Source organism: Urocampus carinirostris, chromosome 13 (assembly GCF_059441175.1).
Source record: "Urocampus carinirostris isolate Australia breed hairy pipefish chromosome 13, RoL_Ucar_1.0, whole genome shotgun sequence".
NCBI classification, from domain to species: domain Eukaryota; kingdom Metazoa; phylum Chordata; class Actinopteri; order Syngnathiformes; family Syngnathidae; genus Urocampus; species Urocampus carinirostris.
In genome coordinates this window covers 24,764,014-24,776,989 of record NC_142361.1, presented here as the reverse complement: position 1 = coordinate 24,776,989, position 12,976 = coordinate 24,764,014, and the positions used below count along the sequence as shown (strand labels likewise).

General features: G+C 36.2%; 1 protein-coding gene across 2 annotated transcripts in view; it reads right to left on the bottom strand.

The window, feature by feature from the left end:
• col9a1b (collagen, type IX, alpha 1b) overlaps positions 1–12,976 on the bottom strand; it is a 37,320-nt gene that overhangs the window by 23,395 nt on the left and 949 nt on the right. Inside the window, exons 2-6 of one of the 2 annotated variants that reach the window (XM_088350903.1) lie at positions 8,401–8,488; positions 7,272–7,325; positions 7,169–7,204; positions 7,013–7,075; positions 960–1,013 (exon numbers count right to left, since the gene is read on the bottom strand). In XM_088350903.1, the coding sequence (XP_088207029.1) occupies positions 960–1,013; positions 7,013–7,075; positions 7,169–7,204; positions 7,272–7,325; positions 8,401–8,475 (282 nt within the window). In that variant the 5' untranslated portion in view covers positions 8,476–8,488. Of the gene's footprint in view, positions 1–959; positions 1,014–7,012; positions 7,076–7,168; positions 7,205–7,271; positions 7,326–8,400; positions 8,592–12,976 lie in introns of those variants that run through there. The other variant, XM_088350902.1, reaches the window with a different exon arrangement.

Below are 12,976 nucleotides of genomic sequence, written 5' to 3'. Positions count from 1 at the left end.
AGACACGGTCAATTTGCCCCACTACTACTTCAATAGGAAATCAAACTATATTCTCATAAGTAACATGAATGATTGAACGTTTTCTAAAAAATGGTGCCTGGCAACTCGTGATGATATAGCTCTCCAGTACCTTGCATGCATTCCCAAGAGGTAGAGGGGAGACCTGACCAAGTTGTGCTTCTACTTCTACAGAAAGTCAAAATATAGTCTAATAAGGAGCATGAACGCTTAGAATCTCTCTAATAAGTAGTGTCTGGCAACTACTGATGGCTGAGCTCTCCGGTACCTCTCACACATTACTGAGAGTTAGAGATGAGAAACGACCAAACAAGTAGTGTCTGGCGACTGGTAGTGGCCATCCTCTCCGGTGCTGAGAGGTAGGGAAGAGACACGACCAACTACTACTTCTATGGAAAATCAAATGCATACTAAGGATCATACATGCTTAAAATCTTTCTAACAAGTAGTGTCTGGTTATAGATAAGCTCTCTCATTCCTTACGCACATTATTGAGAGCAAGAGAGGAGACACAACCAAGTTGCACTACTTTTTATTAAACTAATCTTAGAATATTCTAATGAGGAACATAAATGCTTCAAATCTATCTGAGGGACTAATTATCGGCTTTTTTTGTTTTGTTTTAAAATGGGTCGATACCCGAGACATCATATTTAGCCGTTATCGATTCTATCGGACCGAAAATAAACACTCATTCAGGAGTGGCGAATACTGTAGTTATCCCATGATTGGCCTGGCCGAGCACACTTGACCCAGAAATATTTGCTCTAATGAGGAGCGATGCAGAGCTTTTGCACCCCCGCAGAGATTACACAGAATAGTTTTAAGATTAGTTCTCATTTGTCAGAAGGAATTTATGCATAGGAGAGTAAAAGAGCAGACGGGCGCTTGGCACTGTTTCTGGGCCCTTCTCCGAGGTGAGGGCCTCATTAGTTACTTACTTTCTGTCCCAGGGGACCGTCGGGCCCCGCATCTCCGATCGGGCCGGTCAAACCCTGCAGAGAGAATTCAGTCAGGATTAACTCTCGTTAAGTGAGATGCTTCCTTTCCTCAGGCGATTATTTTGTTTTTTATTATCAGAAATTAGTTATGGGTGATTCTCTGCAGCAACATTTCATTTCTGCATCTTTCTCTTACCCTGATTTTTCTCTAAAATCTGCAAAATGTCGATAAAAAGTACTTCGATCATTCACTTGTGTTTGCGATCATTGAACCCTAAATAAAATGCATTTTGAATATTATTTTATATTTTAGTTAACCTTTTGGTGACACACAGGCTCAATTTCATTGCAATGTAATCAACTTCTTTAAGAGGTTTTCCTCTAATATTTTGATAAACTACACTAAACTCAATTCTATATATACATGTATATTTTTACTTGCTATTTTTTTTAATTCAACATGACCCAGTATTAGTTTTCCACCCTGTTAGAATGCCCTCAATTGCCCAATAAAAGACAATTCCATAAAAGTAATTTACTGGGAAGTGACATCATTTGATTTTGACGGGAGTACAACTCTGAAATAAGAGATAGGCTTCAACTTTTAATCCTCTTACCACTGTCTGAAACTCATGACAAAAAGTTACCGGACAACAGGGCAGACAACTCTGAAAAGTTGCCAGCCCAGCCATGAAGTTGCCTGCCCCATTTTTCACAACTTGAAACACAATAAGACGACTAATCGCAAAGAAACCCGTTGTTGCAAAGTATTAAGCATTGATAATCAGAATATATAACAGAACACCAAGTTTATTATAAATCTTCTTATAACATTCATTGCATGTATGCAGGGTTGGGTAGGGTTACTTTAACTTGATTACTTTCAATTACTTTTGGATTACTCCAATACCAAATATGCTAATAAAAGATAAAAGAAACTAAATATGAATAAAATTACTAAATTTTGTGCAGGCTTGGGGAGTAACGGAATACATAGAACAGCAAAAATGATGTTGTCAAGCTGTTTGGATTTATTTTCATTTTGTTTCTGTCGCATTTCATGTTAGTTTTGCCGGAGATCAAAGAGATCAAAGCCAGGAGAGAAAGCTTACCACGTATTGTGAGTCACAATTTTATTCATATTTAGTTTCTTTTGTCTTTTATTAGCATATTTGGTATTGGAGTAATCCAAAAGTAATTGAAGGTAATCAAGTTGAAGTAACCCTACCCAACCCTGTGACATCGCTGTTTTCCATCTGCCATCACTATGTACCTGTATTTACTCATCTTCATTCATGCAATGCTTGCGTTGCATCGTCTGCTACAAGGTACTTGAACTCCTCTTTCCACGATACTCTTAATGTATGTTTACGTTTTGTAGCGTCATACATTTTGTTAGCTTCTTTTGAATCTTTCTTCTGGGGCTGAGGTTTTGGCTTGATTCCTAACCACTTATCTATTTTCCTTGTGTTCACTGTGTGTCTACTTTGGGAAATGATATGCCAATGCACGACCTTATAACACTCGGGAAAGTTCGGAAGCACGACTTTATTTAATGCAGGCTTCTGATTGGATGCCGAGTATGCAAATTGCCTAAGGAAACGAAATTCCGAAATTTCCAAACCGAACGAAGATTTCAAAATCAGAATAAAGCAAACGTTTGATTTGAAAAAAAAAGAAAGAAAGATATTTTTTTTTCTTGAAAAAGTTGTCGGCCACCCAGGGTAAGTTAAAAGATGCACCCCCCGGGCGTAATTCTTGTTTGAGGCACTCTTAAGGTTCTACCCTGTTATAGCAAATTATGAAAAATGTTTATTGAGTACAATTTATATAAAACACATTAGATTTAGTTATTAAAGTTTTTTTATTCTGTTGAAAGTTATGGTTAACTTTGTGTTATTGTTGCTATTGCTATATCATAACTGTTGTTAGTAATATTATTATAATTGTTGTTATATAATTGGTGTATTTAATAGAGAAGATAAAGGGGTAGGGAATATAAGCATTTTGCTTCTGACTACCCCTTTTCGAACATGTTATGTAATATTATTTTGTTGTTATTTTTTTTTTGTTATTGTTTTTGTTCTGTTTTTATTTTAATGTTCGAATCAAGTTTTCATTCATTTATTCATTCAAAGGTTAGCTAGCTAAAACTTGATCAGCTAAAGAGCTGCTGCTAGTTTATCTAAAACAAATCCATCCTGTAAGGTTCATAGACCTTACAGGGTAGAACCTAATAGGTTGAAGTGATAATGATAATAATAATATTCTATATTATCCATCCATCCATTTTTCGTGCCGCTCATCCTCACTAGGGCCACAAAGATATTATTATCATTATTATCATTATTATCATTATTATCATTATTATCATTATTATCAATGTAAACATTATTATTATTGTTCTAATAATATTAACTTAATATAGCATAGATGTATGTGTTTATGAACAAAACATTTTTTTAAATTGTTGCTATAAATCGTCCATGTTTTTTAGGAAATAGCAGGGTAGAAAACATTCAGAGACACTGTTTAAATTAAGAAAACAAGCTATAATTATAATTGTATTCATACCTGAGCTTGACCACAATGTATTTCATATTGTTAAACATATAAGTGTTGTAATATTATCATCAAAACATGAAACGTGGGATTTTTTTTCCCAAAATAATTTCATCAAACTGATGCTGAAAACAAAGAATTACCTATAACAACTTATAAATATTAATTATTCAGGTCATAACTATTACAATTGCACTGAAAAAAACATCAATACACAAATACGATATTTTATCAATTAAATACAGCGATATCTTAAACGAGCTACTCTGGCTATGAGAAATTCAAGATACAAAATGTCTTTTGATCAAATATTTTACCAGACATACGAGAGAAAATCAACGTTATGAAAATTTCCACACAGTACCACGAGGGACCATGGCTTGAAGCAGGTTTTTTTATTTTCAGTCGCTGGCTGATTTGGTTTGAATGTGAAAGTAATTTCATGCTCGTTCCTTTTTTTTTTTTTTTTTTCAATTCTAGCCTGAAAATGGTAAATGTAAGAAAATGCCTGTTTCAAATACAGTCCAACCACCAATGCAAACCCCCAAAAGGATAAAAAAAAGAGGAGTTCATTAGTCCTTGAGGAGGGAATTGACTGAGGCTGCGGTTATGACTTTAAGCAAGGATAAAGTGGCAGTGAGTAACAAAACTTGGGGTTGTGGACACTGCCTAATAGACTAAGACTAATAGCAAAGAAATATCTGCATTTTTAAGGAGTAAATTTGATCATTTAATAATAATAATAATAATTTCCTTTGTATTGTCATTCTTTGTAACAATGTACACAGAACGAAATGTCGATACACCTGACCCGTTGTAGCGAGCCGATGCAGCCGCAGCCAACAGAGGGCGCCGCCATTTTTACCAATGTTATAAGTCTTAGGTATGACTCGGCCGAGGCGCGAACTAGCGACCTCCCATTGAAAACATGCAATAGGGCTACTTCGGGAGTGTTTTATTGCATGATTTGGCGACATCCAGTGGAAATTTTAAAAACTGCACATCATTGTTTGACTAGAGGCAGCTTACTTTTTTCTCATGCTTCTCTCAGCATTTTCTCGCAAGCTGGATAAGACATTTCCTTTCTTCTCTTTTTTTTTAAAATCTGTTTTCATGCCTGATCTGGCCCTTGGACAGTAGTTTAGTGAAGCCCTGGCTTAAACTCATTTTGTTATCTTATTTGTCGTATTACTGTATTTTTATGTCCAATTACTATTTGTATGTGTTTTTAGTGATCAGGAAGATGTGTTTTACAGATATTTAGGGTAAATGTGTTAGGCTGGGAACTAATTAATTGATTTTCAGATATTTTGTTTCTGGAAAATTTGCTCGAGATACGAGCAATTCTAGATATGAGCACGATCTGGGAACGAATGAACCTCGTATGTAGAGGTACTACCGTATAACTAAATACTTTTGGACGATTTAAGGATCAATTATTTCTCGATTACATTCATTAGCATCATATGAAAGGACCGACGTGTAGTTGCGCTGATTCGTCACTTTGTGGGTACCGTCGTCAACAGGCATTGTGGGTAATTTAGTTTTTGGTTCAAGCACTCTTCCAACCTGATTATTTTGAGACACTCAGGCATTTTAAGATCTAACGTTTAGCCCGCGGGCCAAGAGTTTCACACACGTCATAAAGGGATGAAGCACCTCCTACCGGCTGTCACATTATATAATATGGTGCAGTTTGACGCCTTAAATAAATCCCCGGTTTCACTTTAAAGACCCATGCAGGAGTTTAGAGGAGGAAGGGGTCAGTAGTAATGGGCCAAAGGGGGGATAAGGCGCTCAGAACTGCAGACAGCGAAAAGCGAGACATTCCTTTGACGCATTTCAAACAAGGAATCATTCCACACTGCTTTGTGGATTCTCGGTTCAAGATGGAGACAGATTACAAGGACACTTTTGTCTGCCAATGGTTCGTCCATGCAGGAATTTTTTTTGAAATTGTGTAATAAATGTTTGTTGATTTTTTTTGCACCTGTAAATTGTTCAATGGTCTTTTCCCTTAAGTCAACATAATACTATTATTAATAAAGAATAATCCTAGATAGCAATATTTATAGTTATATATTAAAACGTATAATAATGTTTACTACTAAAAGGTATCAGCTCTGTTATATTATTTGCAACTAAATACAGGTAAATAAATAAGTAATAATAAAATATACAATAAGCAGTAATTTATGCAAAATGTATATAAAATATTAATAAAATAAATAACAAATAAACAATTGACAAAAAATAATTATATAAAATAAAATTATTCCTCGATAACAAACACTTAATAATAAATATTCTCATCCTATATGTTTAAACATTTTATATCACAGATAAAAAACATTTGGAAATAAATAATATAAATAAAATAAATAATAAATAAATAATAAAATATATGATAAACAGGGCAGCACGGCGGCGCAGTGGTTAGCGCTTGTGCGGCACAGTTCATGTCATGGGAACCTGTCGTGGGTTCAAATCCAGCTCCAGACTTCCTGTGCAGAGTTTGTATGTTCTCCCCGTGCTTGCGTGGGTTTCCTCCGGGCACTCCGGTTTCCTCCCACGTTCCAAAAACATGCATTTCAGGTGAATTGGCCGGTCCAAATTGTCCCTAGGTGTGAATGAGCGAATGAGTTGTCTGTCCCTGTGTGCCCTGTGATTGGCTGGCAACCAGTTCAGGGTGTCCCCTGCCCACTGCCCGGAGATGGCTGGGATGGGCTCCAGCCCCCCCGCGACCCTAATGAGGATAAGCGGTACGGCTGATGAGATGAGATATATAATAAACAATAATCAATCCCAACATTTTTTTAAAAATCGATAAAAGCAAAAATAACAAATAAATAAACAAATAAAAATAAATAATACGTTTTTAAAAGAAACATCTAAAGAGTATTTATAGATGATAAAGCCATAATAAGTATGTGTAGGTTATAGTTTTAAAAAGTCACAAAGCAATTCTTAACTATAAAACTTATAGAGCAATTGCTAGCTTACCTTTAAGTAATGATCGACAGGTGATGCTAGGAGTGTTGAACTATTTTTTGTTTAGCTGACGTTGGTATTTTAAGATTTAAATTTGAGATTAATTGTTTCTCTAATGGAGTTCAATTTTTCTAAAATTCTATAAATTATTTATTAAGTGGGTGTACCCCCAATTTCTTAACCATCCTAATAGATAATGCATACTGATTTTTATCTAAAATCCAATAAACAGGTTAATAATTTCAGCTAAGGTAAAACTATTCAAAAAAAAAAATTTTGGGGTAGTTTTTCACAACTCTTTAAGATGAATCAAAAAACGTGTTGAACTTAAAAATAAAATACATTAAACACAGAACTTTAGAAGCTGTCAAAATTAATAACTTTATTCTGCATAACACCATGTTCAAAATGATTTGTACTTATGTAACGTATAAACTCCATCCATAAATACAAATAAAACAAGTATATTATCACAAAAAGCAAGAAAACAAACTACTTACATCATTTCCAGGAATTCCAGGTAATCCAGAAGATCCGACTCTACCGGGGTCTCCATCTAGTCCCTGTGAACCACAATTTTACACAACGCTCAGAAAATAAACCTCAGGTTAAATCAAAAAGATATATTAAAAACGTATTATCAAATGTATAATTACAGCAGGACCAGCTGGACCATCCAATCCTCTCTCACCCTGTAAATGATAATAAAATAGTGAGTTGAAAATGCAGGAAAACTGGAAAAAAATGACAGGGACTTACATCGATGCCATCAATTCCTGGCACACCTGCAGGTCCAGGAGGTCCTTGAGTCCTCTGAACAGGGGGAAAAATATAAAAATATTTGGACGTATTTTGTGATTGTATATCATTATCTATTCTCAATGAAAAAAAACACAAAACAATTAGAATATATGTTTTTAGTAATTTGTTGTTGTTGTTTTTTAATCCTAAATGAAAGTAACACCAAGGACAGACGGGGTATTGAGGACGAATATTTGAAATCTTCTTTTCTTTTTTTTTAAATTTTGTGTTTTATTTCAATTCTAAATGACAGAAACACACAACTATTTAAATATGATTTTTTTTTAATTTGGGGGAGATTTTCTAATTCTAAATGAAAATAACACAAATGACGGATGAGAAAGAGTAAAAACCAACATATTGTAATTATTTATTATGTAATTTGGTGTTTGTTTTCACCAAGGGAAGACTAAAGAAATATACAAAAATATTCATACCTGTAAATATTTGTAATTTATTTTTTTAATTTGATTTTTTTTATGACAAAAAAAATATTTGTATTTTTTTTAGTTCTAAATTAAAGTAACATAAATGATATATGAAGGGAAAATAAACAAACCAATATTTAAATGTTATATTTTCAAATGTGATGCTTTTCATTCTAAATAAAAAAAAACATAACAAATATTAAAATACATGTATTTGTTTAATTTCCTTTTAAATTTAAAAACATTAATACCAATGGCAGATGAGGGGAAAAATACAACAATTTTTTTTTCTAAATTTAAGATTTTTTACATCTTAAATGAAATTAAAAACACACACAAAAGATATTAATATATATAGATATTAATTAATTTTGGGTTAAATAAATAAATAAAAGTAAAAGAGAAAAATAGACAAAAAAAAGGTGTGTATAATTTGATGGTGTTTTTAAGGCATTTAACTACAAACACCAAACATATTACGGATTATAATAATGACACCTTCTTTAAGAAGGACCCAAATAGGAATGTAAGAATATAATTCAGGTATTTCGAATCACATTTGATCATTCAGAACCATACAGGTTCTTAGTTACAAATAATGTAAATAGATATTGAAAGAAACAAAACTGAGAAAAATCCAACTCAGCATTACAACTTACTTGAGCTGAGGAAAGTAGAGCAAAGTGCAGGAGCAGTCCCAGCAGAGAGTGTCGATATCCGGGGGCCCGAGGCATGGTTCCCCGTGGGCTGCAAAGGTAACAGTCCTTTTCTTTGGGATTTGTCGGCACGGAAGAAGCCCCGCACAAAACAACCTCACTGGACCCCTCCCGGCTATCTCCGGACCCTCAGGGGCCCGGGGCCATCGGAAGCTAGTGAATATTCATGAAGGGTCAGGTGAAAGGAGGAGAGAAGAGGGGGAGGGAGTCTGAAAGACACATCCAATAGGAAGAGAATTTCAAGAATTTACTATTTGTGAGGTAATAAGGAGCGGCAAGCATTTAATCATGGTGCATATTTTGTAGAATAGAATAGAATAGAATAGAATAGAATAGAATAGAATGCAACACGGGCAGCACGGCGGCGCAGTGGTTAGCGCGTGTGCGGCACAGTTCTGAGGTCGTGGGAACCTCCTGAGTGGGTTCAAATCCAGCTCCCGGCCTTACTGTGCGGAGTTTGTATGTTCTCCCCGTGCTTGCGTGGGTTTCCTCCGGGCACTCCGGTTTCCTCCCACATTCCAAAAACATGCATTTCAGGTGAATTGGCCGGTCCAAATTGTCCTAAGGTGAGACTGAGCGAGTGAGTTGTCTGTCCCCGTGTGCCCTGCGATTGGCTGGCAACCAGTCCAGGGTGTCCCCTGCCCACTGCCCGATGATTGCTGGGATGGGCTCCAGCATCCCCGCGACCCTACTGAGGATAAGCGGTGCAGCTGATGAGATGAGATGAGATGATATGAGAATGCAACACAATACAATACAATTATCTGTATTGCCAATTACTTGGTGAAACATTGTATCTAACAAGATTAAACATGGCACCCCTGGGTAAACACATAAAAAAGATTTTAAAGAGAAAACAAAGATAAAAGACTGTCAGGATAAATAAGCAAAAATATTAATGAAATAGTGCTTATAGAGACGAGCCCAGATAGTAATATTAGTACAATGAAAAGTAATGCAATAACATTTAACAGAAACAAATAAATCACGAGTTATGTATTTTCACAGGTTTGCTCGCTTGTTTAGGGAGTTTATGAGCCAATATTGACACAATGTGGTTCTATGCATAGGCACCACGGCGGCGCAGTGGTTAGCGTGTGTGCGACACCGTTCTGAGGTCATGAGATCGAACCTTCCTGTGTGGAGTTTGCATGTTCTCCCCGTGCTTGCGTGGGTTCTCTCCAGGTACTCCGGTATCCTCCCACATTCCAAAAACATGCATGTTAGGTTAATTGGCCGGTCCAAATTGTCCCTTGGTGTGAATGAGCGAGTGATTTTTCTGTCTCTGTGTGCCCACCAACTGGCTGGCAACCAGTTCAGGGTGTCCTCTGCCCACTGCCCGAGGATGGCGGGGATGGGCTTCAGCACCCCTACTGAGGATAAACGGTGCAGATAATGGATGGATGGTTCTATGCATGCAAACATTTCAAAAACTGACACATCACAGTGTGGGGATGAAAGGTTTTTTTTTTGCTTTTTGTTCTTATTGGTTTTATTTTATTTTCACAACAATGTCCAAACAGAAAGCTTCCATTTGCTCTCATGATATGACAATTGGACTTTCTTTGCGTGAAAAACAAAGGTTAGAACTTAATCATAAAGTAATAACGTCAACTTTAAAGTCGATAAAGTTGTGGTTGTTGATATTGCATTCTTTCTATCTGGTTATCCTGATGCAACGTTACAATGAATTCAAAATCCACAAATGCACAACTCAATTGAAATGAATACCAAAAAAAAAGGTTGACGGGGGAAAAGCTGGAGCTTATTTTGTTAGCGTTCCTTGACTTTCCTGTTAAAACACACCAACGTAGAGTCTCATCTCATTAGCCGTACCGCTTATCCTCATTAGGGTCGCGGGGGGGCCCATCCCAGCCATCTCCGGGCAGTGGGCAGGGGACACCCTCAACTGGTTGCCAGCCAATCACAGGGCACACAGGGACAGACAACTCATTCGCTCATCCTCACCTAGGGACAATTTGGACCGGCCAATTCACTTGAAATGCATGTTTTTGGAATGTGGGAGGAAACCGGAGTGCCCGGAGGAAACCCACGCAAACACGGGGAGAACATACAAACTCCACACAGGAAGTCTGGAGCTGGATTTGAACCCACGCAGGAGGTTTCCATGACATGAACTGTGCCGCACAAGCGCTAACCACTGCGCCACCGTGCTGCCTCAAATATAGAATAGTTTAGATTAAACTCTAAAATACCAGTAATATACCCATATTTCAAACGATCATTTTTCAAAAACTTGAATTCTTAGAATTTCAATTTTGTCACTCACGTCAGCTTGATCACCTTTTAACATAATTGGTGTTATTTTTCTTTTTTATTATAACCTGACATGAACAGTCAGTGGTCAACATCAAAGGTAAAACATTCCAAATTGTCAATTAAAAAAAAAAAAAAATTGAATTAGATTGTATTTTTGCCAAGCCTTCCTGTCACTCACATCAGCTTGATCACAATCTATTACCCTTATATGGTAAAATGGTAAATGGTCTTCATTTATATAGCGCTTTTCAAGTCAATGAAGACCTCCCAAAGTGCTTTACAGTGTGCTTCACACTTACCCATTCACACTCACACACCAATAGTGGACATGCAGCCATGCAAGGCGCTACCTGCTTATTGGGGGTATTAGGGATTCAGTGTCTTGCCCAAGGACACTTCGACATATAGCACGGAGGAACCGGGAATCTTAATCCCAAAATGAGCGCTCTACCTCCTGAGCTAATATTTTAATTTTTTGATTGTTACTTGACATGAGCAAAAAATTGTTTCAAATTGTCAAATGAAACTCTATCGATGTAAATAAGCTCTAATTCACTAATATTGAAATTTTCCCCAAATCCTTTTGTGTTTTTCTTTCATAGTTTGTGAACAGTTTATACGGTGTTGTGATTGCTTTTCACTTTGAATAAATTGAATATTTTATATACATATTCATAATATTCATATCGTATATATAAATGGTTGATATTGTATTATTCTAATAACAGCGTGTTAAACATTCAATTCAACGTAGGGATCCGAAAAATGGATAGGGTTTAATGTTATTGTAGCTCACATTTTTGTCCGGAAGATGGTAGTGTTGATCAAAACTACAAATTTTGTGGCTATTCAATACCCAATTGGGGATTGTCTTGAGCTTTTTGTTTTATTTATTCATGAACTTATATTATGTATTTATTTATGTTTTGATCGTGCCTCTTTTTAACAGCCATGCATTACAATACGGAACTGGAACACATTATAAAAAACATAAGTGCATGGGGGTACTTCAGTCAAATTAGAAGCCAATTTAGAGAAAAAAATAGTGAAATAATTAAATTTTGCAGACCTGAAGACACAATTTCTCACAATTGACAACCTCACAGGTGCATATTAGAAAAAAAGTTCTTTTAGGCAATGACAGCTCCATGTTTGCAAAGCTGCACCAATTGTAGCTTAAATAAATATTTGACCGCCTCTTTCTGTGTGTTGTCTTCTCCTTCAAACGTAAGATCAACATTTGTGCGGAGACGTTCAGCTGATTATGAAAATTGGAACTCAGTTTTCGACACTTTACTTTAAAATAGCTGACCAATACTGAAAAAATACTGAGAGGTAAGACATTCAACACTTTTCTTATTAATAAGGGGATTTCCCCCCTTTTTTGCATTAAGTTTGTTGGAATTAAAAGAGAAAAAGGGTCCACTGTGCTGTCAGTCAAGTCAAGTCATGTTTATTTGTGACGCCCTTAATCAAAAAAGAGTCTCAAAGGGCTGCACAGACCACAGATTATTGCAAACCACAGACTATTATTACAGACTATTATTACACCATCACCTGATCTAAAACATACATGAGGGCAAGGAAAAACTCAAAAACCGCAACATGAGGAAAATGAAGAAACCTTGAGAAGGGACCGCACATGAGGTAATCCCCCTTCCAGGATGACCAGGCTGCAATGGATGTTGCAATAACAAATAATACACAGATATTGTCAACATAAAATATAGGTAATTCATATGCTATAGAATAGAAGTGTGTTTTAAGCCTAGATTTAAACAGTTCCACTGAGGTTGCAGAACCTTGTTATGGGTCAGTTGAGACCCCAGCACCACATAATGGTTTGAATCAAGACGATCTATTACAATATTGTTCTCCGACTAAAAACATCAAATCTGAACCCAAAAACCTCAAAAAGGCTGGGCAAAAAATGGGGGAAAAAAGGGTCCAGTTTGGTCACTTTGGTTTCTTTATTTTCCTCATGTTGAGGTTTTTGACTTTTTTCCTTGCCCTCATGTATGTTTGAGATCAGGGGATGGTGTAAAAAAATGTCTATAGTTTGCAATAATCTGAGGTCCGTGCAGCCCTTTGAGACCCCCTGTGATTAAGGGCCATACAAATAAACATGACTTGACTTTACTTGACTTGAACGAAAAACTTTGTAAATGCAGCACTAACAGAAAAGAGGAAAGTTTTTATTACATGTTTATCCTGGAGTGTCACGTCTATTGTTATTGTA